We start from the raw sequence: 27,735 nt of genomic DNA on the forward strand, positions 1-27,735 counted from the left end.
TACCAAAATAAATCTGCTCTGAAAACTATCAATTCTTCTTTATTTGTGAAGAACTTTCAAAATAATTGTTTTCATGTCCTTTAACCACATCACAATAAAAAAATTGAAAAGGTGTAAACACTTTACCTTCTAATATTTTTCTTTTAACATTGTGCACATCACTGAATGTTTGGCTTTAAATGGAAAAAGTTTGACCTTCCATCAGCAGCAGCCTACTTCATGTACTGACAAACACTTGATCTGGTTGACCCGGCCTGTTCCTGACCCCAAGGGCTGCCCGCTCTACGCCTTTAGAATAATACAGGCATCGACAGAGCTAATTTATAGGAGCAAGTATCAAATGTAACAGAATGACTCTGCTATGCAAACCATGTGGGAAATATACTGGTGTCAGCAGGCGAACAGGACAGGCCATATTCAGCGTCCCCAAGTCAATTTATCAGGGCATGTAAACACTGAAGAGCAATGCCACAACCTCTTAGTGTTCAGGTCAAAACACACGGGAAAGCGGAAAAAGTCTACAATGCAGACAGTTAAAGTTCAGTTGAGTTTTACATGTAAAAACAAATATTTTGCTAGGAATAAAAATAATACACACAATAAAGTCAAACTCTGATCATACAGTACCTCCAAGAGGGCAGCCATGCTAAAATATGATTTCCACTAAAAGCTAATTGGAGATGGAGACTGACCGACAGTGACATCTCCCGCGCTCCTCCAGGGTGTCTCGCTAAGTTTGCGGGAGGGCTAAACAAATTTACAAAGATAAACTCTGATTGTGTATGTTGCAGATGGAAACAAAACATTTTCGTTCTTACACACACAAATCAGAGAATGCAAAATGTTTCAGTTGGTGGTCGTAGATCACGAAAGGTGGATCTCAGCCCTACATTTCAACATTGAGTGTTTTTAGGTCTTTCTTTGTGGATTTATGTGAGGCCAACAAGCTTTTAATGCCATGAACTTTGGGTCTGTTTTACAGTTTGAGCTTGGTGTCTTTAGTTTCCATAGCCTTGGTGGCGACCTGAGCACGCTCCCGCAGGAACGCGGCATGCTCAGCTGGTCCCTGAGACTGGGAGTTCTTCAGGAGGAAATGACTGATGAACAGCTTCAAGCCCTCTCGCAGCAATCCCAGCTTAACGATTCCTGAAATCCTGGTGAGATGGAGAAACAAGAGATATGTATTATCAAATTTTACAAAAATGTCAAAGTGTAATTAACAGTTATTTGACATGACCTTTCATATCACTATAAAGAACATTTACAACATTTTTTTTTTTCATTTTACAAACTAAACATTCAATACACCTTATTGGAATTTATGTGATACACCAACACAAAACAAAGCATAGTTTCAAAAAGTAAGGAAAATGAAATAAAGTCAAATAAATAAATGAATAAAAATTTGTGAAGTGTGGTATACGCTAATTCTGTGTCTTTAACCTGTAACAACTTAAACATTTACTGCTTATTTGATACAAGTCTAGAAAAGAAAGAAGCTCACCTCCCAAATATGCAGGCTATCTCCTCTGGCTCAGTTTCTTTCAGTAGCTTCGTCAGGACCTGACGTAAGAAACGCACCTTGGACTTATCCAACTCCCCAAACTCTATCACCTACACAAAGAAAGGGGAATAAGCACAAAAGATATGTCTGACTCGATTTATGACAGGACATAGTGGCACAAAATGAATGACTCACTTTGAGGATGGAGAGTGAGAGGCATTTCTTCCGAAGAAAGTGAGTCACCAGCTGGACTAGATTGGTAAATGCACAGCTGGGAAGGTTGGACAACTCTTTGAACTTGTCCCACAAGCAGAACTGGAACGTCATCTAGGAAAGTAACAGTTCTTGTTTAGTACAAGGACAATCCAGTAAAGTGGAGGGGGGGGGGGGGGGGGTCGGCACATAAAGTCATCCCTTTATTACTTTACAATTTTCTTCTTAAGAGCCAGACTTTCTTAATCTTTTAAATTAACATACTGGATACTTTTTCATTACTGCCCTGAAGTTTTCCAGACACATATGGTTTGCTAGGAAATTAACAAAGCAGTTTGAGGTATAAGTAAATGTTGCAATTGCTTTGGGTCTCTTGCAAGACATTTGGGCTCCAAAAAGAGATTTAAACTCCCTAAGGACATTATGACAAAAGCATAAACTGTACACATAAAGAGGTGAGGGTCCAGAAAGAAAGGAAACATGTAGACAACATTTTGAAAATTGCAAGAAAATGAAAAAGAACTACTACAATGTTTTCTGTTTTTCCTTGACATTTTCTCCAATGTTCATTTCTCTTTTAATGAAATGTCTTCAGAAATGTTACTTAAAAAACACAAAGTTTAATTTCTTATGTATATATGGAAGTTCATCCTGATTTATGTCCCTGGTGGCACCCCATACAAAGGCTTCATTTTGTATCCAAGAATATATCTTCCATGATTTATGCTGAATTTTTTTTTGAGGTGCCAATCTTCAAACAACTTCCCTCAGTTTATTTGCATGTCATTTGAGGCAAAAGGTTCACTCTCACAAGCAGTAAGTGACTGCATCTCTATCCAGCTTACATGTGAAGAGCAAACAGTCCCAGCAGCTCTAGTTAAAGCTCTTTGATCAGGACAATGGTCACTGGTCTCTGATATGAGCTGCTGGCTACCATGGCAGTAGTGCAGGTGATCTCGCAGCCCCAATGTTTGCACTCAAATCAGGAGCGAGAGGTGTGAGGGTCTCCCACACTGCCGAGGTGAACCGAAGGCCGCAATCAAATCACAAACACACACTGGGTGGTCTTCTAAATGTGTAACTAATTATTTATAAATCATTTTTCATACATTCAAATGTACCCACAAAGTAACTAGTGTAAATAAGTCATTTTAATTAGAAAATAAAATCATTTATTGAGAATATTATTTTTACAATTTTAATGCAGCATCCCTAATTTTATACAGTTAATTAATGTCTAACCACCATTTTTTTTTCAATGTGTACACTACTTCATCTGACACAGATTACAGTTTAAACTGTAAAAATAGTGTCACTAACTGTTTTATAATGCATAACTGCATCTAACACAGATTACAGGCTTTGCACTATTCGTACCTGGAAGCGTCGATCTTGGGAGCAGAATTTCTCTCCGAGGACGGCGTAAAATGCGTTAAAGGTTTTCTCCTGCAGGCAGCAGTCCATCAGAACATGGACGATCTCTCTCTCCTGCTTGTCCTTCAGACCCATTCTTCAACAAGAAAAAAACACAAAAAGAGCTTCACAAAAAAAAATAAAAAATCTAGGGTGAAGTCAGCCAAACTACTGAGGAAATGATAAATTATGATTCTTTTGGAGAATTGAACCCAATGAAAGGACAATTATGTGAGCCAAAACAAACCTCAACAACTTCTCGAAAGCATCCAGATAGTCCTCGCTGGTCATAAGGACACAGAAGATGTTTCTCCTGACCTCAGTGTTCATCCTCTGCTTCCTTGCCAGCTCCAACACTTTCTGGCTGAACTGAAGGAGATGGAAAACAGTAAAAGGAAAAAAAAATAGTATTGTATGTTCAGATTTGTTTATGTGTTTGGCTTCAGCACAGTATTGTAACATGACGTCAAGCTCAACAATGTTTGGTACCTTTATCAAATGCAAATGCAACGTTTTATTATATTGTACTGTAATGAATAAACTGTTACAAGTGGTACATAACTGTATAAAGAGGAAAGAGTAGGATGCATTATTTAATTTTTAAATAAATAAAAATCAGAGTGTACTTTGTAGCTTGAGTGATTTATTCTGTAAATAGTACAATACTGTTCTGTAACGGCCTCAGAAGTTTGTTAAAACATTATGACTGAACGTGTGGCAGAAAGAACACAATAGTTAAGTAAGGTAAAGGCAGCATCACGCTGATGGATGGAGCAAAATACAGACTAGTCCTGGCAGAGAACTTGCTACAGGCAGTATAATACATGTAAAGTCATGTATCATTTTGTTCTGACTTTACAATTATACACCAATTTGAGTTGATCTATCAGACAAAAATCTCAATGTGTGTTTCAATAAAACACACAGAAGTTTGTGTACCAGTACATAAGTCCAAAGGGTTTAAACTCTTCAAGGAACATGATGAATAACTTGTAAAAGGCAAGCTGGCCTTGGCTGAATGATTAAAATGAAAAAGGCTACAACAAATCTGGGACAAGACGGTGCAGAGGAAGTAAGCGGTTGGTACCAGAAACCATATGAAAACATTAGAATAGATTTGGGTTAAGTTATTCCTGTCATTCACATAATATTTTATGGTTCTCTTAATCTACCTGTCCCTCAGCAGCACTCTGCTTTGAGGTTGTGTCATCGTGCTTGTTGATCATGGGCGCTCCGCTCCACGACGAGCCAACGATCCACCAGCGGCCCACCTGCTCTGCTTTCAGGATGTTCTCCAGAGACACTCTCAGTTTCAGGTCACTGCCTCCAGCACTGCTGCGGATCTGCGGATCAAGCATTCACCAGCAAGTAACATTAAATTCATCTTAAAGGATTAAAATAAAAAGATCCCACAAAACATGTAAGAGTTTTAATCGTCTCCAAAAAGTCACGTTGATTGTAACATCAGCACTGATGACCAAGAATATGAAAGTGGGACTCTGGTGCCACCTGTTGGTAACATAAAATACTGCAAGTGATACAATTAAAAAGATGGATCCTCTTGCACTTAGGAAAACTGAGGAATTAGATCGAAATATTTTACACATCTAGATAAGTATGGAAAAACAGACTACAGGAACATGCTTAGATTTTCAAACTTTGTTCTCTATGGCATTCTCTGAAAGCTGTATTCATCTATCCATCCATCTCATACCAACAGTCTGTGTTTATGAATATTAACCTTTTGTTTATATTTTTAAAAAATGTCAAAAATGAAATCTGAAGACAACCCTGCCAACCTGGCAGGAAATTTACCGACGTCAGCCCAGTCTCATCACCACCTACCAGAGTCCTCTGCAGCTTCCTCAGTCTCTCCACAGGCTCCGGATCGTACCCTGGGATCTTCCTCATGTCGTTGTTCTTTAAAGCCAGCATGGTTTCCAGCATGAATCGCACCTGGAGATAAATTAACGAGTCTTTTAGCAGCCTCCTCGGTTTATAACAAAAACCCAAATAAATGTAAAAATGCAATGATCAACTTAAGCTAAACTGATGTTATGAAAGTGAGTTTTGTGTGAAGGTAAATAATTTTGCACGGCCTACCCTGGTTTGATCTTTGAACCGTGTTCCAATGTCACTGGCCTTGCGCTGAGCATCAGAGATGAGCTCCTTGAGAGCGAGCGCGTCGTCCTTCCTCAGGGCAAAGCCGACATTCCTCAGCACAAACAGAACTAACTCGATGTCCTTCTCTGAGAAAGTTCCCACCAGTAGCTTCAGGATGTCAAAAATGAGGACAGAATGCACCAACTGAAAATTGTAGAGATGAGCGATGATGGCGATGAGGTTGTCACACTCTTTGTCCTCACTGGAGTTCTTGTAGACCTCGTCAAACTGCCGCACGACTGTCTCGAGAAAATGGGCTCCGACCTGTGATGGGATACAAGACAGTGCAAATGTCTGTAGTTGTCTAAGAGAATATACACATTTTCCAGGTATAAAAATACCATACAGTTAGAATTCAGTCCTCTTTGGAGATGGACAAACAGATGAATGGACTGACAGATGGAAAGGATGGAGGGAGGGATGAAAGGAAGGAAGATGGACAAATGCATGTGTGGATGGATGCTTTTTTTATTTTAAAACACGAGAAAATACAGACTGGAAGTAAAAAAAAATGAAATAAAATAAGAAATATTTACCATACTGACATTAAAACGGGAATACAATATGAAAATATGAATTTATTTTCAAATGCCATATTTACCCAAATCTGGAAAACGCTTTAATAAATTTCAACCTGTTACAGGAGGACTGCAGTTGGAGGAACCTTGTGGGATAATACCGAAGGGAAATTAAATGATGATTTAAAAATCTTACCCTAGTGATTGATGAAAAAATACAAAATTAAAATCAAACAAGTATGAATATATTACATAATTGGAAGAAATAGTCACTGCTTTTGAGTTACTTCAAAAAGCTTTAACTCAGAAGTTAAAACATGTAGAGAAAGTAGATATTTTTGAAAACTGAACCAAACCAATAACAAAATATCCAAAGTTAATATGAAGAAAAGAAGCATCTGGTTCTCACAAACTGCAGCAAAGGCATACATATAAACGCAATACCACAAAGAGAAATTAAACTCGCCAGTCTGTATGACGTCAATGTTCCTACAGCTCATTTCAAATCTAAAATATTCAAGGCAAAGAACTGAAGGGCCTCACCTCCAGCCCCACAGCATAATGAAGGATGCTGACAAGCAGCACATGCTCCATCAGCAGTCTATCGGGCATCAGGGTGGGAGTGACGCAGGCTGCCAGCAGAACGTCTGTCAGCGTGTCGTTCATGTCCTTCCTGCTGCAGCTCATGTACAGCTCCTCCAGCTGACCACAGATAGAGGCCATGTTGGCCTCGCTCAGCCTGAAAACAGTACATTGATGAGAATAAAACACATCCCTGACAATGACGATTCTAGTTTAAGAAAATGAGAGGAGGACAGGGTGCAAGTTTATCATCAGTTGTTGCCATCAGGATTTTGTCAGGTAAATCATGAAGGAAGTGGTTAAATTCAGAAAATTCATGAATATTTGAAGGGTGGTATGGACTGCAGTTAATGATTGGATGAATAAAACATAACTGTAGAAAAAATGAAGACATGTTAATATTTAAGAGATCATTTGTTTTCATTTATGGGATTCAGGCTGAGTAAGTTATCTACTACTTATATAAATAAAATGTACGGTAAATCAGAACTAATGTTTCAAAATTCTGACTTTCCTTGAACTGGATAATAAGCCAATTTATGAATATGCAATGGAGAATATATACTTTTTTAAAAAGAAATTAAGGGTTTAAAAATTCAGAACTTAATCGGCTATGGTATGTTAGGGATGCAGTTGATATTGTTCTTAAAAGATTCACAGAAAAAAATAATACACGGCATCCTTCAAATGATGGCCCAAGAATTTACAATTCACACATATGGGATATGGGGAAAAACACATCTCCTTGAAATTTTCTAAACCTGACACTTGAACAATTAGAGATTCAGACAAATCATTACTATTTGTCAGGTATGTTGATGGCATTAATTAAAATAAATTAAAAGGATGTGACATAATAGTTCAAGTGTAACCTTTAGCAGAGCGTTTTTGTGTTCAAGTGAAAATGTGGTGCTTAAAATGAGAGGAACCTGAGAGGTTAAATATTCAAAACTACATTTTCCATTTATTACTATCTGAATTATTTGTGCTGCTGCAGGAGAGTGTTACCTGTTCAGTAGGCCTTTCACTTTCCTTTTCAGCTTTTCAAGCTCAGCTTTGCGTTTGTCATCTGCGATATTTCGCAGCTGAGGTGGGACATACTTGCCAGTCATTGAGGTGCCCTTAAAAAAAAACACATTTCAGCAAAAATGCAGTTCACAGTGCTTTAAATGACAAAAACATAACACAATAACTAATTATGAAACAAGCAACAAAATTATGTGAGTTAAAATCTAAACTCACAATTTCTGATCTTTGGTCAGGATGGGAAGCTTCTTCCTCACTTTCAGCTCCTGAAGCAGCATCACTTTCATTCATATCATTCTCGTCACCCATCTCCTCCTCTTCATCCTCCTCACTACCCATCTCTTCCTCTTCAGCATCATCACTTTCCTCACTCGCCATGTCATCCTCAGCTTCCTCATCTTCATCTGACAGAGGAGAGTCATCCTGATCCAGCTTTTCAAAGTTCTCTCTAGCAGTGTCCATATTCTCATCTTCATCAAACTCATCGTCGTATATTCCTGCTCCAGATGAGCCGGGGTCAAGGACTCCAAGTATGTAGTCCAGTCCATCGGTCACAAAGGACTGAGGGAGACTTTTCTTGTTTTTCCTTTTGTTTAATCCAAGACATCGCTCCAGCTTTTTTATCTCTCTGTCCTCTTGTTCATTTGCCTCCAGCAGAGCCATTTTTCTGGATTCTTGAAGCTTGTTAATTTTCTTGCCTTTCTTGGAGGAGGATTTAGATCCAGATGACTCCGTTTTCTCTTTAGGACCCTCAGCGTGCTTATTTGAAAGAGTTTTTGTCACTTCCCTTTTTATTTGATCAGTTTTCTTCTTCTGAGTCTGGTGCTTAATTTCTGATCTGACTTCCAACTTTTCCCCAACATCTGAGGCAAAACTGACGCTCTTTTTCCCTTCATAGTGACTTTTCATTTTGGCTTTTTTCAGTCTTCTCTTTTCTTTTCGTAACTCCTTTCTGCTTTTGGTTTTCACGGATCGCAGCCTCTGGTCCCTGTCTGCGTCTTCATGATCACTAATATTTTTAACAAACTCGTCCACCGCACACATGTACTTCTGTAAGACCGCATTTCCCTTCTTCTTCTTCTTGCTGTTCTGTTTCATTTTCCCACCTTTCATTTCTAAAAGTCTGGGAATGAACAAGGTTAGCTTAACAAAGTTAATTCAAACCGGCGACACGAAAACTTAAAGCACGAATAGTTGCAGTCAACATAAGTAGCTAAGCAATATGTTTCCTATTTTTGATCAAATAAAAACCTGAAACTGCACATGCGTTTCCATGAGTGAAGGTTTGTTGACATGACACGTGACTATTTACTTCCAGGTTGCACCGTAGGCGTAAAAAGAAAACAATGGCGTACGTCAAAACGTCCGCCATATTGGGAGGGGAGACGCTGGCCAGTAGCATTACCAACATTTCCACAAATTCAGCATCTATCGCAAGGTTGTGGTTACCTAAGAAAAATAATTAATCACTGTATTTATTTATTTGTTTATATCTAGTCATTTAGAACTTATCACTCTTAGGATTACAAACGTTGTATTTATTATCTAAATTGGAGTAGCTTTCAACAAATAAGCAATTTCCCCTTGGGGATCAATAAAGTATATCATATTCTATTCTATTCTATTCTATTCTATTCTATTCTATTCTATTCTATTCTATTCGTTTAACTAGTTAAACCAATACTTCCACTTTGACTACATTTGCTTAAATCTACCATTTTTGTGAAATAAAATAATTAAATACTAAAGTTTTTCCCATAAAATACATTTCAAGGCCCTAAAACAGCTTCAACTTACACTTAACCAACACTATTTAGATTTGCATCTAAATTAAAGTACTACATATTGTGAAAATTCTGCCTTGTAAAAGTCAGGAAGTTTACAAAGAAATTACTAAAATCAAAAGAAAAAAAGAGAGAAAAGAAAAACAAAAATTAAAAAATAACAAATTTGCTAGTTTTTCATGCATCAGTTTCCAACTACCATTGTTTGATTGATTTCAGTGGCAATGCAGCTCTGAAAAACAAAACAAAACAAAATAAAAGACTAAATAAAATGTGGGACATTTCCCTACATGCTTTGAAGAGGAGAAAATGTAGCATCATTTGATGGACAAATAAATATTAATACTTGATGGCTATCCAAATGAAATTTTGATAGAATAATGTATTAGTTAAACTTTATATCAACACAGTGTACATGGCTTGAAAATTAAATAAAACAATGAAACAGAAACAACAGTGGCCCAAATTGTCTTTTCAGGGTTGAGTCACTGAACACAGTAGAAATATCTTTGAAAAAAGGATCAGGACACATTTTTCTTGATTGACTATCACTATTTTAAGTGTATTTTCTTCTCATCAAACATCATTGTTATTTATCAAACCATTTTGGGTTTTTGCCCAGGGTAGTACGCCACAAGAAATCCCACACTGATTGCTAAATGTTTCACACTGAATAAGTTTTTTTATGCTTCTTGCATTTCCAGTTTGTGTCAATTTGTGATGTTTTTATGATGTCAATTATGTACTATATGATGTCAGTTGATGATGCTGAAATTTGTAACTAACCAGAAACTCCTTAAACACAAAAAAGTGTTGACAGATCACATGCATTTGAGGCCACATGATTGTTGTGCATAATCCAATGGAGTACTAAAAATTCAACCTACCAGAAAAAAAATGGATAACAATATGTCTGGCTCCTTATTCAAATATTGATTTTTATATGTTTAATAAATACGGAAAATTCCCTCCACAAGTTTTTAGATACATTAATAATTACTAACTGGCTACTATTACACAGCTCTTTAAATCCCTTTGAGGATAAAATAAATTATTAAGTACTTCATTCATTTATCACAGTACATTCATTGCTGTTTATTTGAAACTGCAAAGTTCAAGTCAACTTGAAAGCCATAAGGAATTTAAGTCATTTTAACACTCTAAAAAACGGACACTTCCCGCATGGTTCAGGGATTTTTTAATCTTATTGCTATTTTCTTATTAATTTTCATTCAGTTTGTTTCATTATGTTATATACTAAATTGTATTTTATAAAAAAAACATTTCCTCTCCAATATGGCGGCGGTGATGACGTTCCAACAATGCTTGCAGTTTTAAAAGCTTGACGCTTTGAGATGACGATCATTATTTTGGGGAGTGTTTTTTTCTACTTACCACGGAGAAGCCCGACTTAAACTGCCAAAGCACTTTGCGCCCAGTGGAGAGCGATCCTCAGTTGTTGCCAGTGAGGCAAGCTAGAATGTGGAGAACCTGTAGCCTATTTGTACTTGCAATATGAAGAATGGAAGAAGACGATGTTACCATCAGAGAGCAGAATTTTCACAGTCAAGTTCGAGAGTACATCGTAAGTAATGGAGCTAGCTGGCTAATGCCCTCTGTCAGCACATCACTGGAGGCTAGCATTAGCTTTGTCAGATGGATTTTTTTGGGGGGAAATTATAAAACTTGATACTCCGGTCTTCATTGTTGTGGATTTGAATATTAGCACTTGCTAAATTAGTTTGAATTTAAACCGCATAGTGAAGATCGGGAGGTCTCTCCAGGGCAGCTGACGTTAGCCACAGCTAGCTAGTTAGCACATCAAAACACGTTACCTCGTAGGATTACTTTCAGCACTTTTAATATTTATAATCATGCCTTTGGTTAGATAGAAACCAATTCACAACAAATCTAAAAGGAAATGAATGGTGTGTCCTGGTGAAAACACCACACATGGCTTATAAATCTCACCAGCTAACTTACAATTATAAATCGAAAAAGACATATGAATTATTGCACAATTTATTATTTTATGTATTTCTTAGTGCGTGGTTTTCTATACGTTCATGCTGCAAAGCTGTCAAGCTACCTTTATGTTGAAGTCAAATTGTTGTAGATTGTGTCAATTTGACCATCAGTTTTGAACCTATTCTTGGAGAAATACTGATGACTTGAATGTTTTACAGGTTTTGTGTAGTTTTGGACAAGGAGTGGAAAAGTAAAGTTGTTGCTGTATTATAATGAAAAAACTACAAGTTATATTATTGTACATAACCGTATTGGAGTGGGATGAAGATGGATGAAAGTGCTTATTTTTTCTTTATAATGTCTCTTACTAGAGCTGCACTTTATGTTTAATAACACTTGAAATCACACTTTTAATTTGTACAATATTACGATTACAAGGAACTGCTGAGATGCAATCATCCGTGTACTGGAAGTGTCATGCATTCAATATTCTGCATGCCAGTAATGTATAAGGTCACTGTCAAGAGCTGTGCACTTTAGAGAAAGTAGTAATGCCATAGTGATACATGTAATAAAAATGTAACTGTGTGGAAAATGTTGATTAATATACAATCAGTATCTGGATAATGATTATCAGCAACATTATTACATGTTTCCCTATTGTCATGCTGATCTGCCGCCTAGAATTGAATTGTTTCTATGCTCTTCAGAGCTAGAAACAACATCAGTAGAGCAAACTAGGAGAACTCTGGGAAATTTCATGTATGAGCAAGTTCATAATCCCATAATTTTAAAGAAATAATTTTTAACCTATCAAATGTCTCGGAAGCGAGTCGGCTCAACAGTTCAGCGTTGGCTTGTACATGTTGTCCTAAGCGTCTCTACTTCTTAATATCCCATATCAACATGCCTAACCTTACACCAAGATGTGAAGTGTATCGGTTAGCAGTAGTGTTTCTGTGACTCAGTATGTGGATGACACAGGCATATTTGAGGTTGTCTGTGCTAATTTGGGTTAGGGTTAAAGTAGGTTGACATGGCTCTGTGAAAAGAAAATATGCATCTAATTAATGTGTAGTCGGTGAATTTTTGTTGTACGACCAGTTAAATAATTCTTTAAAAAAAAAAGTCAAACCATTCCTTGCCAAGAGCACATAAGTCGAACTTCTTTGAGAAATCAAGTTATGACAGCAATCTCTGTGTATGCATAGGCCTGTCACAATAACAAAGTTTGCTGGACAATAAATTGTCCCAGAAGTTCTTGCGATAATATTGTTATTTTGAATTCATTTTCAAGTAATATAATGGTAATGGGATAATAATGCAAAAACACATTCTCAAAATCAATCAACTTTAAATTGTAACAAGCATTTAACACTGCAACTGGAAGACATTTTCAATAGCGAAAATAAATAAACAAAACAACAGAGACGACAAATAAAATAAATCCTAAAGTCTCTGTAAACAAATTTGTCCTTCAAAAAAAGGGCTAGTTGAGAGACTGAAGTCTTGTCATTCAGTTTTTGGTAGAAAGAGAGAGAAAAGAGAACGACTATAAATCATGCAAATGGAAATGATTGAGTTTGTTTTAATTTATTATGGATTAATTGATCTATTGCTTATTGCGACATTTTATTTTAACTCACAATGCTGCTCTTTTAAAAAAACCAGCAAAAAACGTTCTGTTCCATATTATATGAATACGTTTATTATCTAGCATAGCTGTACAAACATTTGATGATACCAGCTGCATAATATTGTACATTGTCTATTAATGTATGACATATCAACATTACCCAATGTCTATCAATTTTTAACTTATCATTATTGGTCCCATAAGTACAACTGGGCTGATCTTAATAAACATTATTTATTTCCATCTTGTTGCTGTTTTTGTGTGTTTTGCGAGGGGTTAACTGTGTTGTATTTGTTTGGGCATGTGACAGTGATCATGAAGCAGCACAAATTTAAATGTCAGCTGTCAATAAGGGTTTAATGTTCATTTTTGTGCATCCCTTAAATTGTGGAAGACTGCGATGTCAACTTTGACCCTGAACATCTTAGCAATTACAATTGATGTCTGGTGGGGGCATCAAGCATGGGAACATACCATGCTCAAAATGACCTAATTTTACACCGAGTCTTCAGTGAATGTTTGATGTGTGACTTAACATTTTCTATAATTCCTTTCCAGTTTTCTTTCTGTACTATAAAGGCAGAAAAAATACTATCAATGAAAAGGGTTAGAGATTTTTGTACTGTGCTTGGCACAAAGAAGATACCGCATGCCATTTTCTTCGACTTGGTGTGCAATTCTCTAAGGAGTAAACAGGATGTAACCAAGATTTAAGTGTTGGCAGATATGCTTAGAACAAGCTGTTTGTTATTTTTCAGTTTGTCTTTCTGTTTCTGTTGTAAACTGGCTTGTCAGAACTCGGCACCTGGTTCTGGATTATTCTGGATTGTTCTGGGATTGCGGTGGACTTCTCTTGACTTTGGCCAGTGTTGGCAAAATTGTGTGTAGCTTTAAATGCATAAGTATTTTCTCCATTTACAAGATAACAGCATGAGACGGGGAAGTTGTTTTTCTGAAGCTTGTATATAACACGTTTGAAATGTATACAATTTTGTTGAGTAATGTCTGAAAACAGAATGATTTGTGTAGTGTTGACAGCATGCAAAGTGCTGAAGTGAGAGCTTCTAATATTAGTTACATCCTGATTAGTGTCCCAGTTGGAAAAAGGAATGAGGGGTATGATCTTTCTGTAAAACTATCCAGTTAGTTTTGAGCCTGAAGTTATATCATTTGAGGTGTTACACCATGAAAAAACAACGTCGTATGAAATGACTTACAATAAATATCCTATAAATGGATAATATTGAGTAATTTCTATCAGCAGTTTTATTTGTGATTATTTGAAACTTACTCCTTTCTCTAAAACTCAATGAGGTAATGATCTGTAATTCTGTTATGTATTTTAAAGCAAGTAGTCATCTCTTGACTAAGCGCAGTGATGTTATTAAATTAGTGTACATTATCACATCTAGCAATAAACAGCTGTTTCATGCTGCAGTGCACCAGGCCACACAAACAGTATTACGTGTTTTTAGAGTACTTTTTTTTACAGTACATTTTGGGGCAGAGGTTTGCGCTGTTGCCTTACAGAAAAAAGGTTCTTGGTTCAGATCCTGAACCAAGCTAGGATGCTCTCTCTGTGCATTCTTGTGTTCTCTTTGAGTGCTCTGGTTTCCTTCCGTGCTCTGGTTTCCTTCCATGGTCCAGAAAGACATATGTGAATACATAGTTATTTGTCCTGTGTGTCCTTGTGATGGACCCTGGACTGATTACAAGTCCAGGGTTTATCCCACATCTCCCGCAGTGACCGCAGGAGGTAGACATCAGCTCTGTGTGACCCTACAAATAGACCCAGAGCAGCAGTGCGATCCATAAAGTTGATCAGAGTTGTCAAAAGGTTGCATCTATTCTTTTTTTGAGACCAAAAATGACTAATTCTACATCAATCTTTGTAATCTGCAAAGCTTTTCTTTATCTCTACATTGTTTAAAAAATATGTGGATCATTTGCTGCATCATTGAATCTTTTTTTTTCTCATTTTTAAGATTTGCTTCCTCCTGTTTGCCGTCCTCTACATCGTCTCCTACTGCATTATAACCAGATACAAAAGGAAAAGTGGTACGTCTGTTTAAAGTACGGTGTCTGTAACAACACATCAGACTGTTCCTCAGAAAAATGTCACTGTGCATTAACTACAGGAACACTGAGGACCATTAAGAACAAACTTGTTAGTTCACACACACAACCCTTCATTGTGTTCAGATTAAAACCAGGTCATTAATATAAAAACTCCAGGAGTATGTAGAACAGACCAAACCCATTTCTATAGAGCCATTTATCACCTTTAGCTTTGTGTGAGCATGAACTGTATCCACCCTTAATTGTTTAGGACTTTAGCTGCTTGCAATGTAAAGACATTTGTTCACAATAAAATACCTTCATAATGCTGACAAATCCTTCTCTGCAATCATCAGTGGCTACTGAGGAACAGTCTGAGGATATGGCTAACAAAAGTGGAGAAAATGAGAGAAATTTAGTTATTCAAAAATGAGAAAATTAAAAGTCAGAAACTAGTCAGACATGAAACTTACAGGAACTTTCTTCGAATCCTAATTGTGTTGTATGTGACAATACTACTGCATTCTTAGAATGTTACATCACATGTGCCTGTTCCTCGAAACACATCAAAGCGCATCCCAAAATATTTTTGGGGACATTATTCTGCTCTGATGAAACCAAGCATTTGTGTTTCAACCTGCGTAATCCTTTGTTTTAAAACTCAGTCATTTATTCTGGTGTTCAAAATAAATCAATCTAGTTTTGAAAATGTGTGATGTCCAACACTGTTAGCATTCTGGTCTACAATGTCTGGCTCTGTGACCGAAGTGTTTTTGTTTACTTTCCAGATGATCACGAGGATGAAGATGCTGTCGTCAACAGGATATCGTAAGCGTTGCTGTTTTTATCTCGCTCGTCTTTGAGAATTGATGCGATTTTAAGTTTTTCATCTATAACTTTTAGAATTCCTGTAATTTGCTGACCAACAACTTGTCAGACAAGATGTTCATTTATTTTTCAGCTGCAAGAAAAATAAATATTTGGTTGCTGATGTAGGAATGTGGTTTTAAAAATTAATATGTTATTTCAACAAAGAAGTAAAAGCTAATTGCTTTCAAGCTTCAACTTTTGCTCTGAGGAATTAAGATTCTTTTAAAAAATATATACTTTATGCAATTTTTAAAGATAGCACAAGGCTGAAAGTAAAGTTGTAGTATTATTAAAAATGTGAAAATGCAGATAAATTCTGTATACATTCTAGAGTGATACATCGCACAGGTGGAACAAATTAATCTCCCCTCACAACAACGGTCATAGCACAAAGCTTTAAATCATAGCCTTATCTAATTTGTAAAGGTGTAAAAGATTTTTGCTTGGATTGGGGATGTTTTTAATGTGTGCGTGTGTGTGTCTGTGTGTGTCTTGGTTTCATTTACAGATTATATTTGTGCACCTTCACGCTGGCTGTGTCCGGCGGTGCCGTCTTCCTTCTGCCTTTCTCGATTATTAGCAGCGAGATCCTCCTCTCCTTCCCCAGAAACTACTACATTCAGTGGCTCAATGGTTCCCTCATTCATGGTCAGTACTTTACGCTGTTCATGGATCTGACAAGAATAATTATTACTTGTTGCTATTTAAATTATCACATGATTGTGTCAAATAAAAATACTCTTCAGACAAATTTGTGTCATGTTTGAATATAGTAAGTCTTTGCCATACCTACCCTGTGGTGTATTTGTGAAGGAAATAAGTGAATTTTGAATTGCAAATTGTCATTGTGAGTTGCAGTTTATATGATTGGGGAGGGGAAATGATTAACATGGTTAATATCAAAAACAAAAACTGTTAGGTAGTTCCAGTGTTCCTAGGTTAAAAATGAAAATTTTCCAGACTTCAGTGTTGTTAAAAAAAACTGCTAGGTTACTTGAAATCCACTAGGTGGCACCGGAGTCCATAATTTAAAAGCTGATGCTGTTTGATGAAACCCGTTTTATGGCAAACTACTTTAGCAGGATAGAGGGGAAACCAGCAAAAGTGGGTCACGTGGTATCTTTAAGAGTTAAAGTAGTAAACTGGGAATTGCTCCTCTATATGTGCTGCTAATGGCTTGTTGGTTTTCTGCAGGTCTGTGGAACCTGGTGTCGCTGTTCTCTAACCTTTGCCTCTTTGTCCTGATGCCATTTGCCTATTTCTTTCTGGAGTCTGAGGGATTTGCTGGATCGAAAAAGGTACAAGAAATCTCAAATTCTCCATTCTAGATTTGCTTTACTCATAGCTTGTTCTGGAAAACAGATGCCACACAATATCTTTGGGAACTTTTCTGAACTTTATCATCTAAATCAAATTTGAACATCCTTGATTATTCTTAGACAATCAGAATTCTATACATTTTTACTTCGTAGAAACTCGATTATATTTCTAAGGTATTTCTCCATGGGTTTTCTGTTCATTGATTGATATTGAGTTACATGAGCATGGTGCAGGAGATTTTCTGTGAACAGCCAGTGGCAGCAGGTGCGTAGCCTGTGCCCTCTGCTTGACTCAGACAGGCCACTGTAACTGCCACAGCAAAAAAAAGCTCATTAAGCATGAAAGTCTGAATCTGGTCTTCGCTCAGTGCCACATCCTGACAAACCCTTTCAATAAGGCCATAGGCTGCAAACGCTTCAACACTGCTGCATCGGCCCCACTGATTTAAAGCCTGATTCCTTGTCACCCCTTCCCCAGCCCCCCGAAAATAAAACTTCAAAAGCACAGGCTAATAATCGAGTTGTAAGGCTCAGCGAACTTCCTCGTTTAATTGATTACCCGAACCCCCCTTCTTCCCTCAAACCGTACCCCAAGGAGAAAAAAAAAAGGCTGGGTGCTCGTGTCCCAGAAGTCCATAAAGTGGCAGCAACATGACAGGACAATAGAGCCTTGCAGAAAGGAAAGGGAAAGATTTACCTTTAATATGCCTCTATCCTGTGTCACAGTTTGAAACCTCTCTGGTTTATGTCCCTCCTGGCCAAAGCACATAAAAATCAGTCCATACTGTAGTGGATAGGCAGGCCACTAATTGTTTCAGTTGGATTTCTTATGTAGACAGCTGGTCCTGGTGTGTAGGAAGGACAACAATTCTCCTGTTTGTTCTTTTTAATTTGAACAAGTTTCTGTTTGTTTTAGTGTTTTGAGAGAGGGACAAATTGGAACATGTTGTATTAACTTGTATATTGGGGGGAACAATTGGAACTTGACACATAGCGATGAAGGGGACCAATTCTGTCTTTAGAATCTTAGTTATAAAGAAATTACTCCAAAACCTGTCAGTTCAAAATATACAGCAGTGGTCCAACATAGTAGTATAGTCCTTTTAAAAGTCACAATACCACTTTGGTTACATAACAACCATACCTTCTATGTATTTTGTTATTTTTTGTTAGGTATTGTGATATCAATACAAAGTAGTGCATAGAAGTGCATACAGAAGATGATGGAAAATTGCTTTGCAAATGAGTCAGAGAAATCTTTAATCAACTGGTTTAATAAAATCCAGTCGACATCAGTGAACAAACAGCGTCATGATGCTTTCAAGACACACACACTGCAGGTCAGGGATAAAGCTGTGGGGATGTTCATGGCAGAGTTATAAAGCAAAAGTCAGAGTTTCAAGCATCTTGCAAGGCATTTCTCTACTGATTTTCTGAAACTGGGAAGAACATGGCACAATTGCAAACCGACTAAAACAGTTTCCCCAAACTGATGGGCAGAGCAGGACGAACATTATTTAGAGTAGCAACCAAGAGGCATCTTTGGAGGAGCTGCAGAGATCCATAGCTACAGTAAGAGGAGCCTTGGGGGCAGAGTGGAAGAAAGGACTCTGCCCAGATAAGACCAAAACATGCAAAACGCTATGTGGGGTGGAAAACTAATTCCCTGAATAGGAGTGGATGAGATGGAATTTAAAGCTTTATCAAGATATTTTGTGATTAAAACTATTTTTTTCTTGTTTATGGCTACAACTGTGGCACAGCAATTATAGGCCCTCAAATACAAATACTGCCCTATAAAAACATTCTCGTTGGTAATCGCATAAAGAATCATGATTTGTAGCATTTAACTGTACATGGTAATTGCATTTAATCAGATTTTCAAATTTATTGATTTATTGGTGCTTTCAATGAACAACCATTGGAGATAATAGTAAAAACATCAATTCCGGTAATACAGACCTTTTTTTGTTAAATGTCATTAATTAGAATTTATTGTGACAACAATAAATCAAAATTCTTATGATAAGAAATTTATCACGGTAAATGATATACTATGTGATAAATGCTCACCCTTAACCCAGCACACAACATCTACATGAAACAAAAAATATATCCTAGTACAATGTATTGAAAATTGTGGTTTAGAAAACGTTTAAGGTACTGTATAGATTTTTTTAACAAATAAGACTTGAACAAAATTTATTCCTGCAGCTTAGCTTCCATAAATCTGTTCAGAGGAAGCACTGTTCAGTGTTGAGCTTCACTTTTAGATATATATTGTGTTTGGAGAGGGAGGGGGTGGGCTGACACTCAAGTACCCCCTATTCCCCCACCAAGCCCCCCCCCCCCAAAAAAAAAAAACCGTAGCCGCCTGTAAAGGAAATAGTGTCTCCGACAGCAAGAAGAACGTAAAACACAGATCTCCATTTTTATAATGTGATATTATCCTTTCATCCAATAATAGCATTAGACCAAGATGTAATAAGGTTTTATGTGGCATTTTAACCTCCTGGGCTTATGTTGTAGCCCCGCAAGGTCTCTTTGCCTGCGGAAATGAAGTGAATGATGAATTTCACCGCTAACACTATAAGTCAGCCTTTTCATGTGGCTGTGTTTACTTTTGACGATGCACTAAAAGACGCCAACGGAATAAGGATGGAAATGTGGATGTTTTTTCTTTTTTAATGCGTGTGTTTTTTTTAATGCGACACTCTTTAGGGCCTCTGTCACCCTGAATGATTAACAGTTTAACAAATTGTCCAAATTGTGGATGAATCAGGGCGACTAAGGGTTGTGATGTCAGAAGTTATGATCTAGCTTTAGTTGCTGCTGTAAAATGTCTCCCACTTTATGGCCGTGTTCTCAGATTTTTGCTTAAGACCTGTATTACTTTGGGTGCCCAGGGTTGTTGTGGTGTTAGTTGTTAGTGTAACTTATTAGAGTTAATGGAGCTCAACTTACAGATTTTGTTTAATAGTGAACCTCATTAAATTGGAACAATAATAACCTACTGAATTCATTTGCATTTCCTTCCAAAGACTATAAAAGTGTACTCTCCAGCCATCTAAGTGGCTTCAATCAACTAAACTAAATCTGAGGTAGTTTTGAAGTTATTTTTGTTAAAACACATTTTGATAAAGACAACCTTAATCTATTTTTAGTATAGAAGCATAAAGGGTTTCTATTTTTTCCCATCTGTTTCAGCTGCTAATTATTATTTTAAGCTGCCAACGCGCTATGTGTTGAATAGTCTTTTAGTCCCAACCAGTATTGAAATCTTTTTGATCCTGGAACGAGTTGGAACGAGTTTGACCCTGCGACTGACCCAGCGAAGGGCCAACAGGTTTCATCTGGTAGTTAAAGAAACTCCTCATCAATCTCATCCTAAGCCCTAACCCGCCGATGATGAGAAGTGTGTTTATTGTGGAGGAAGGGGAGGTGGAGAGGGTGAAAACGTCTCGCCGAGCAAACCCTGTTTGGTGTTACTAAGATACTCCTCTTTGTTGGCGCTCCACAATGGGAGCCTGGATATTTATTTCAAATCTCCTGCACATGCAGACATTTTTCCCAGGCCTTCTTTCTAGGCAGGCCCAGCCGGAGAATATAGTGGTGTTTACATACCTTCCTTTAGGGTCATAGTGTCTCCCTAAAGCTGCCCGTTACAATGTTGGTTACCACAGCAACATATTAGCTCGAGCGGGGGAATTTTAAAAAGGACAAACAAGATTTTCCTGTCCTTTCATGACTCAGTTCTTCTAAACTGAAGTGAAACGTTGCGAATGAAACTTAACTGATTCTTGACCAAAGTCTAAGCTGTTTTTGCTCAGAGAAAGATATCAATCATTTGGGCAGTGTTGGAAAAGTATGACTTGTGTTGCTGGGTGTAAGAATAAATAAATAAATAACTGAGGAAACATTTCTTCATTTCTGAGAAGCACACTTTATGAATAAAAAGAATGGATGCTTCTTCTTTTTTGAAGTGACTGTGTACTAAAGTTGAATGAAATAAATCTGCGTTTTGCTGCAGTGGTGACCATTTTCCAGTCTCAGATGTCATCGTTGCTTTGTTAAGAAGTATAAACGGTATTTAGAAGTGTACTGAGCAGGTTTACAGGGGAATGTCCTTCTTTTCTGCTTTCTGTCTTTGACACGGTCATTGTGCTGCTGCCGACTGCTTGAAGGATACACTAACAAGGTCCCAGAGCATCTGGCACGTCTTTACCAAAGAGAACAGTGTTTTTGCTAAGATGTGAAATGGACCCTGCCCCCTCCTTTACTTTTTACACTCTTGGCCCTTGTTGCACGCTTACCTGACAGTCAGCAGAGAGATGGTGCGCAGAACGGTCTCTGCCACCACCTACTGACCTTCTCAAAATTGATGGCAGCAGCAAGAAAGCTCCCGTTGGAGCCTCTTCCATTTTCTCACTTTTCTCTCTTATTTATTCTTCATTAGTGTGGCCGTAGGAGCTTTACAAATAGCTTGTCTCTATTTCGCTTTTAGAGGTATTCGCTATAGGCATCAAGTCTCTTGCTGAGGCTAAATTTAAACCTAGCAGTTTCCAGTTCAATTGATTCTTTAAATTGGGAAAATGATTCACATCTATTTAGGTCTTGGAGTATTTCACTGGACATAGTACTTCATTAAGTACAGTACCTTCCAGATTGCGTACCTCTTTAATCTTTTCATGTTTTGTTACATTGAAACCTATTGGGTTTTATTCAATACAGAAAGTCAAAGTCGTTCATAATCTTAAAGGAGGGAAATGAAACATGCATAGTTTTGAAATTTTGTTGCAAGCATAACATTATAAAGTGGCATACATAAGCATTCAGCCACCTTTTGAAGATTTTATAGATGCAAGTCTTTTTGGGATGTGTCTCAATCAGTGTTGCCTATTTTTCATTGCAAAACTACTCGGTTTCAGTCAGATTGGCATTTTCTACCAAAATTGATTTTGAACTTTTGGCACAACTTCGCTGTGGGATTTAAACCTGGCCTTGTACTCTGGCAGAACTTGTTTAGGGTTATTGTCCAAGTGTTAAGTTTTCCCTCACACAGTATTTTGCATGTTGGCCAATAGAGCTACTTGGCCTTCATTTTGAAGTGGTCTCCACTGCTAACAGTTGTGTAGTCCACATGAGCCATGGACCTCCTTGCTTCCTCTCTGATTATGACTCTTATTAGCTAACTTGACAGTTTAGTTGGGTCGCCATGCCTTGGTAGGATTGTAGCATACTCTTCACTTTTTGATCCTGATTCTTAGAGGTGGATTAAAAAAGCATGGCACATTTTTCAGTTTTACTTATTTATTCTTTTGGTTTTGCATAAAATTTTTCAAAAACATGGGTAGTTTTTCCTACATTTGATTTTACAATTAACTGCTAACTTCCAATAAAATAAATTCATTAGGGTTTGTGGTTGTAATGTGACAAAGTGTAGAAAAGTTTAAGTGTTATGAATACTTTTGTTTGGCATTATTTGATGAATAAATGTCACATGTCTCTTATGATGCTTTTCACTTTTCTTGGAAATCTCTCCAGTATTGTATAAGCAGATTTGAAGCAGGCAACCAGCCCCTTGCTGGATGTCGGTGTGAGGATCAGGGGATGCTGAATATTTTAGATCTGCTATATTTAGAGGTAGTTACACATTTAGAATAGCAAGAATAGAAACTTTCAACGGGCACTCTGGATGCCAAGGCACAGGTTTTTTTTTTGTAGTTTTTTTCCATAGCCTTCACCGTTTGACTATTAAAACTTTGATCATTAATGATGACTCTTTTGGACAGCTTCTATTTATGAACCATACTTTCATCCTTGTGACTTTCATCATAGTGGCTTTGTTTTGTGATTCAAAACAAAGCCACTATTCTTCTCCAATAATGTGTTGAGTGAAATTATGCCTGAAACAGTAGATTGTAGATGACAGTGAAGGAGGTGATGAGCTCTGCTTTTGCCCTAAATGACGTGAATGTGGAATGATTTGAGCCTTATAAATGATTGAGAGACATATCTAAAGGGAATATACCTTCAGTGTGGCATGGACAGCTTGTTAAGGTGGACTGGTGTGCTTGACTGGACACATGTCCTGCCTGTGGGTTCTGCGTGTTTTGATGCATCCTTAAGAGTGCACATGTGGGACGTGGTTGAAGTCCCTGAAAGCATTCCTCTCTCACCTCTCTTAACTCTGGGGATTGAGATTTGCTCAGACGCTGACTCCAGTCTCCCTATGTTGTTCCCTCTCATTATTTTTTCCTCTTTATTCTTGTTGGTCTTTTTTCTTCTCCTCTTCTTGTGTTGAGTGTATTTGTATGCGGCTGTGCGATGCAAGATTAACATGTCCGCCTAATGTACAAAGGATGCAAGAGTTTAATGAACAAGACAGTGAGTAAAATTATTAGTCAAATATGTAGATGCATAGAGTCACCAATTTCAGAATATTTTTGCACAAAAAAATGTGCAAACATTGTTGATGTTTTTAAATGGTTCTTCTGTGTCCCTGTCCAGTCACCTGTAAAGTAGCTGTAGTGTTTGTGTTAGCCACACTGGGGCACTCTGGTCTCTGCCCATTATCTTCTTTGTTGTGCTAGAAAATTCTACCCTCACTGAGGGTTTTCCTGAAATAAGAAGTGATTGGCATGTAATTGCTCAATAATAGCAAAGGGATGCTGTAGGGGATTTACACCAATGATGTAAATAAGTCTGCAGTCCTATTTTTCTATAATGGTTGGTAATACAGACTCAATAGATGTGTGGTTATGTATGGATGTTTTATCAGAAACGGTGATTTGCAAACTTATGCAGATCCCTTGAACTTTTTCAAGCTTCAGATATTTGGGATTTTAAGTAATAGACCAACACAAAATAGAGGGAAGTTGAAGGGAAGTAATACATTGGTTTTAACTTTTTTTATTTTTATAAATAAAAAATACTAATTAGAACATGTAGTTTTGATTTGTATTTCACTCAATAGACCCTGATATCCTTAAATGTAATCTAGTGTGAGCCTTTAAAAGTCACCTAATATGTAATCAGAGTCCAAATGTGTGTAATTTAATCTCAGTATAAATCCAGCTGTTCTGTGAAGGCCTCAGAGGTTTGTTAGGGAACATTAGTGAACAAACGGCAAAACAGGTCGGGGATAAAGTTGTGAAGGGCTTTAAGGAGAAATTATGTGATAAAGGAATATTCTAAGCTTTCAATATTTCAAAAGACATTGTTCTATCAACCATTTGAAAACAGATTATGACACAACTTGTAAAGATATGGCCAATGATTTGATTCATACCCTCCATATCAGGACAGCATGAATCAAAGAAGCAATTAACAGGCCCTCAGTAACTGGAGGAGCTGCAGAGATACAAACCAGTGGTTGCATTTCTCAACAAGACCACTAGTAATAATTGACTCTCCAAATGTGTCCTTTCTTATGGGATGTCAAGAAAAAAAATAACAGTTGGACAAAAAGACATGAGAAGTCCTTGTAGTTTAAAAGTTATCCCAGGGACACATAAAGGTGTGAAGGAAGGTGCGCTACTAAGTTAATATGACAGCAGCAGCATGACATGATGTTTTTTTTCAGCAGGGAATAGCAAAGCTGCTCAGAGTTGATAAGAAGGCTAATTGTAGCTGAAAGGAAGTCATTTAATGTCTGCTAAAGACTGAAGCCTGTGGCGGACAGAAGTTTACGTTCAAACAGGACCTCAACTATACAATCACAGGTCTAATAGAATGGTTTAAGTCAAGGGATATTCATCCGACCCAATCAAACCCCAGACCTAAATTCAATTTAAAATTCCAGTTTGACGCTTTCTGACCAGTTTGATTGATCAACGGCAGCATGACCATTTTGAAAAGAAAAACGGACAAAGAGTTTGCTTTGTAAATCTGCAAAGCTACCCTGATTTATTCCAAAAGAACTGCATCTGTAAATACAGCTTAAGGTGATTCTACAAAGTGTTGGCTCAGAGAGGGTTAAGGACAAAAGTTTCAGTTCATTTACTTTTCAGTTCAAAATAATGATTTTATTACATAAAATCTCAATAGAACACAGTTTGTGGTTGCGGTGTGACAAAATTAAAACTGTTTTGGCAACCCAGTGTTTGTGTTGTACGTGTATACATAAAACAATGTCGCAATTTTAAAGTAAGTTACCAATACATTTTATTATGGGAAGAAAAAAGCTTTTATACAGTGGTGGAACTGTATAATAAAGCAGACCCCTAAGGACAGGTGTACTTGGAAGGGTGCTGAGGAATGAAGAACATTGTATGATTTACTCCCTCAAACCGCAGCCGGGTCCACTCTATAAAGTGGCCTCATGATTAAGAGGCGAAGCATTCGAAGAGGGTTCTCCTTAATGTACTTGTTGGCAAATACTGAACAGCAACCACACAGCCATTATGTTAGTTGGTAACAAATTGCTCACATGTCCTTAATTTAAATGGCACTCCCCAAAAAGGCAGGGAACGCTTGTTATCCCATGTCTGGTTGTGTACCTTACATGTGTTTGGGAGCACCTATCCATCTTTCTGCCCTAGACAGCTCATGTCTCCACCAGAGGAGGGAGGTTTTAGAAACTGTGAGAACAGATAGGAAGGGGCTTTATTAACCACTCAGCAGTTTGTGACCCGGAAAACCCAAATTACCCCAAAACTCTCTCGTCTACACAACATGGGACTTGGCCGCGGTACTCAGGGAGTTGCTAATCGGCCCCATATGGGAGGTCTGCTCTTGATCGCAGACAGTAGCTGCGCCCCTCGGAACACCCCTGCTCCCCTCCTCTTTTTAATTTCGCCTCTGCCACTGTCAGCCTCTGTTGGGCCTATTTTATAGACTACAATAAGCGTGTATAAAAGAGCTGTTTTACACACAGATCCATGGGAGCCTTTATGTGATGTTTGTGTAGGGTTAGTGGAAGTCATGCTGTTATTAGGTGAGGCAGTTTAAAAAGGAGTGATTTGGTGTTGGGGGAATTTTGCTTCCTGTTGAAAATGTCAGATGTTGGAAGTGGCATCCAGTAAGTATTTTTATGTAAGGATAGCTTAAAGGTAAATAAATGGTGTACACGAATGTCACTTTGGTAAATATAAGTTGAGCAAGTCTTTCTGTATGGGTACAAATGTTCACCCTCTGTCTACTTTTTTTTTCTTCTTCTCCAGGTATTCTGGGGGTTTTTAGAGTGGGGTCTGCAATCTGCGGCTCCGGAGCCTCAAGTGGCTCTTTCGATCGTTCACATTGGATCCTAATAACTAGATAAAATTGATAAAGAACTGAAAAATGTTTTTTTAAAAATAGAAATAATAAGAAATCAAGATTTGAGCTGTTTTTCAATTGAATTTCGACAAGAGAATGATGCAAAAGGTTTTTAATACATCATTTTCCATAATTAGGAACATCCCATACAAGAAAATGTAACCATCCTCTTCTTGCAAAAGTTTTGTTATTATTACTTTAAATCCTAAAGTAGAAACAAATAAACCTGTCAGATAAAAATAAGTACACAGTACTGTGAAATTGTAGAAGTATTTTGAATTTGCTTAATGGGCAATATGGACACATTGCCCATTATTAATTATTAACCATTATGTTGAAATGAGTGGACGTTTGGAAATATTTTTTGTCTCTATTTGTGCAAAAAGAAATTGTTATTGTACAGAAGAATCGGGTCAATTCACTGTATTCCTGAGCAGCACTCTCCATGTTCCGTGTTTCTGGTCATTTTGCATCACATTTCCTTTGGTGTCGAGTTAGCTGTCCAGGTGTTCTAGCTGGTTTCTGGTCAACTTTTGTCAACGCCAGTCTTGGGTTTTAGAAGAAGAAAAAAAGAATCGTAAATCTATTTTATAATTCACAAAATTATGAATTGATTGAATTAACAGTGTTTGTAAATGTTAAAATGTGTTTCATGCACGTAGGTCATTGAATTACCCAATGAAAGATATGCCTGAATGGTATCCTTGAAAATTCAAATTGACACGCAAGAAGTGTCCATGTCCCAGGAACCGAATTAATTTTAAAGTCTGAGTATTTGACCATTTTGTATGAAAATAGGGAACATATCTTTGACAGTTCATTGTTAATTTAAAGCCATTCTAATTGACTTCTGCTGCTCCAATTGTATTATTTTGACTGCATGAGTTACAGAAAACAAAAAACAAAATATTACTGTGATGAAATATTATGTCTTTTGTGATGATTTCTACTGTGATATTTATGTTCAACATTAATCCATAATTTGTCCTCTGTCAGGGCATAAAGGCTCGCATTCTGGAGACGTTTGTGATGCTCTTCCTGCTGGCTTTGCTCATTCTTGGCATTGTGTGGGTGGCATCAGCCCTGATTGACAATGATGCAGCCAGTATGGAATCACTCTATGGTAAGTGGCTTAATATCTTTTTCTTCAATTAAACTATTAATGTTATGCATTTTCAAATTTAACTAATTTTGTTTTAAGTTACATGGAGATTCTTTTGAAATAAGACATAGAAACATCTAAACATATCCGTTAGTGTCCAAATAATGTTGGTGCAATATTATGTAAGGGTTAAACTTGACCTTCATCATCTTTGTTCAGGCTACATTTGGACTAAAAAAGTGACTTTTATAATTCATATTCTTCTGGACTAAATAATGATCATGACTGGATAACCTCAAACCGGCATCAAAATATGTTCAT

At 37.3% G+C, this 27,735-nt stretch overlaps 2 protein-coding genes across 2 annotated transcripts in view; one reads left to right on the top strand and one right to left on the bottom strand.

Moving 5' to 3' along the window:
* Positions 1-23: 23 nt before the first annotated feature.
* Positions 24-8,707, bottom strand: nom1 (nucleolar protein with MIF4G domain 1). Its single transcript, XM_005798580.3, has 11 exons — positions 7,636-8,707; positions 7,402-7,514; positions 6,355-6,550; positions 5,234-5,557; positions 4,976-5,086; positions 4,303-4,473; positions 3,378-3,499; positions 3,095-3,227; positions 1,700-1,831; positions 1,505-1,614; positions 24-1,154 (listed from the first exon to the last, which is right to left on the bottom strand). The coding sequence occupies exons 1-11, from the start codon at positions 8,530-8,532 to the stop codon at positions 977-979; spliced, it is 2,487 nt and encodes an 828-aa protein (XP_005798637.1). The 5' UTR covers positions 8,533-8,707; the 3' UTR covers positions 24-976.
* A 1,881-nt stretch (positions 8,708-10,588) lies between these two features.
* Positions 10,589-27,735, top strand: part of lmbr1 (limb development membrane protein 1) — a 38,408-nt gene continuing 21,261 nt past the window's right edge. The window contains exons 1-6 of the mRNA XM_023326532.1: positions 10,589-10,788; positions 14,793-14,865; positions 15,654-15,693; positions 16,244-16,383; positions 16,930-17,033; positions 27,309-27,435. Coding sequence (XP_023182300.1) covers positions 10,726-10,788; positions 14,793-14,865; positions 15,654-15,693; positions 16,244-16,383; positions 16,930-17,033; positions 27,309-27,435 — 547 coding nt within the window. The 5' untranslated portion in view covers positions 10,589-10,725. The remainder of the gene's footprint in view (positions 10,789-14,792; positions 14,866-15,653; positions 15,694-16,243; positions 16,384-16,929; positions 17,034-27,308; positions 27,436-27,735) is intronic.

Source organism: Xiphophorus maculatus, chromosome 21 (assembly GCF_002775205.1).
Source record: "Xiphophorus maculatus strain JP 163 A chromosome 21, X_maculatus-5.0-male, whole genome shotgun sequence".
NCBI lineage: Eukaryota > Metazoa > Chordata > Actinopteri > Cyprinodontiformes > Poeciliidae > Xiphophorus > Xiphophorus maculatus.

Coding starts and splice junctions, on each gene's coding strand:
- nom1 (XM_005798580.3), bottom strand. CDS start 8,532: ATGAAAGGTGGGAAAATGAAACAGAACAGCAAGAAGAAGAAGAAGGGA. Junction 6,551..7,401: donor GTGAAAGGCCTACTGAACAG/GTAACACTCTCC, acceptor TACTGTTTTCAG/GCTGAGCGAGGCCAACATGG. Junction 1,615..1,699: donor TCTCACTCTCCATCCTCAAA/GTGAGTCATTCA, acceptor TTCTTTGTGTAG/GTGATAGAGTTTGGGGAGTT.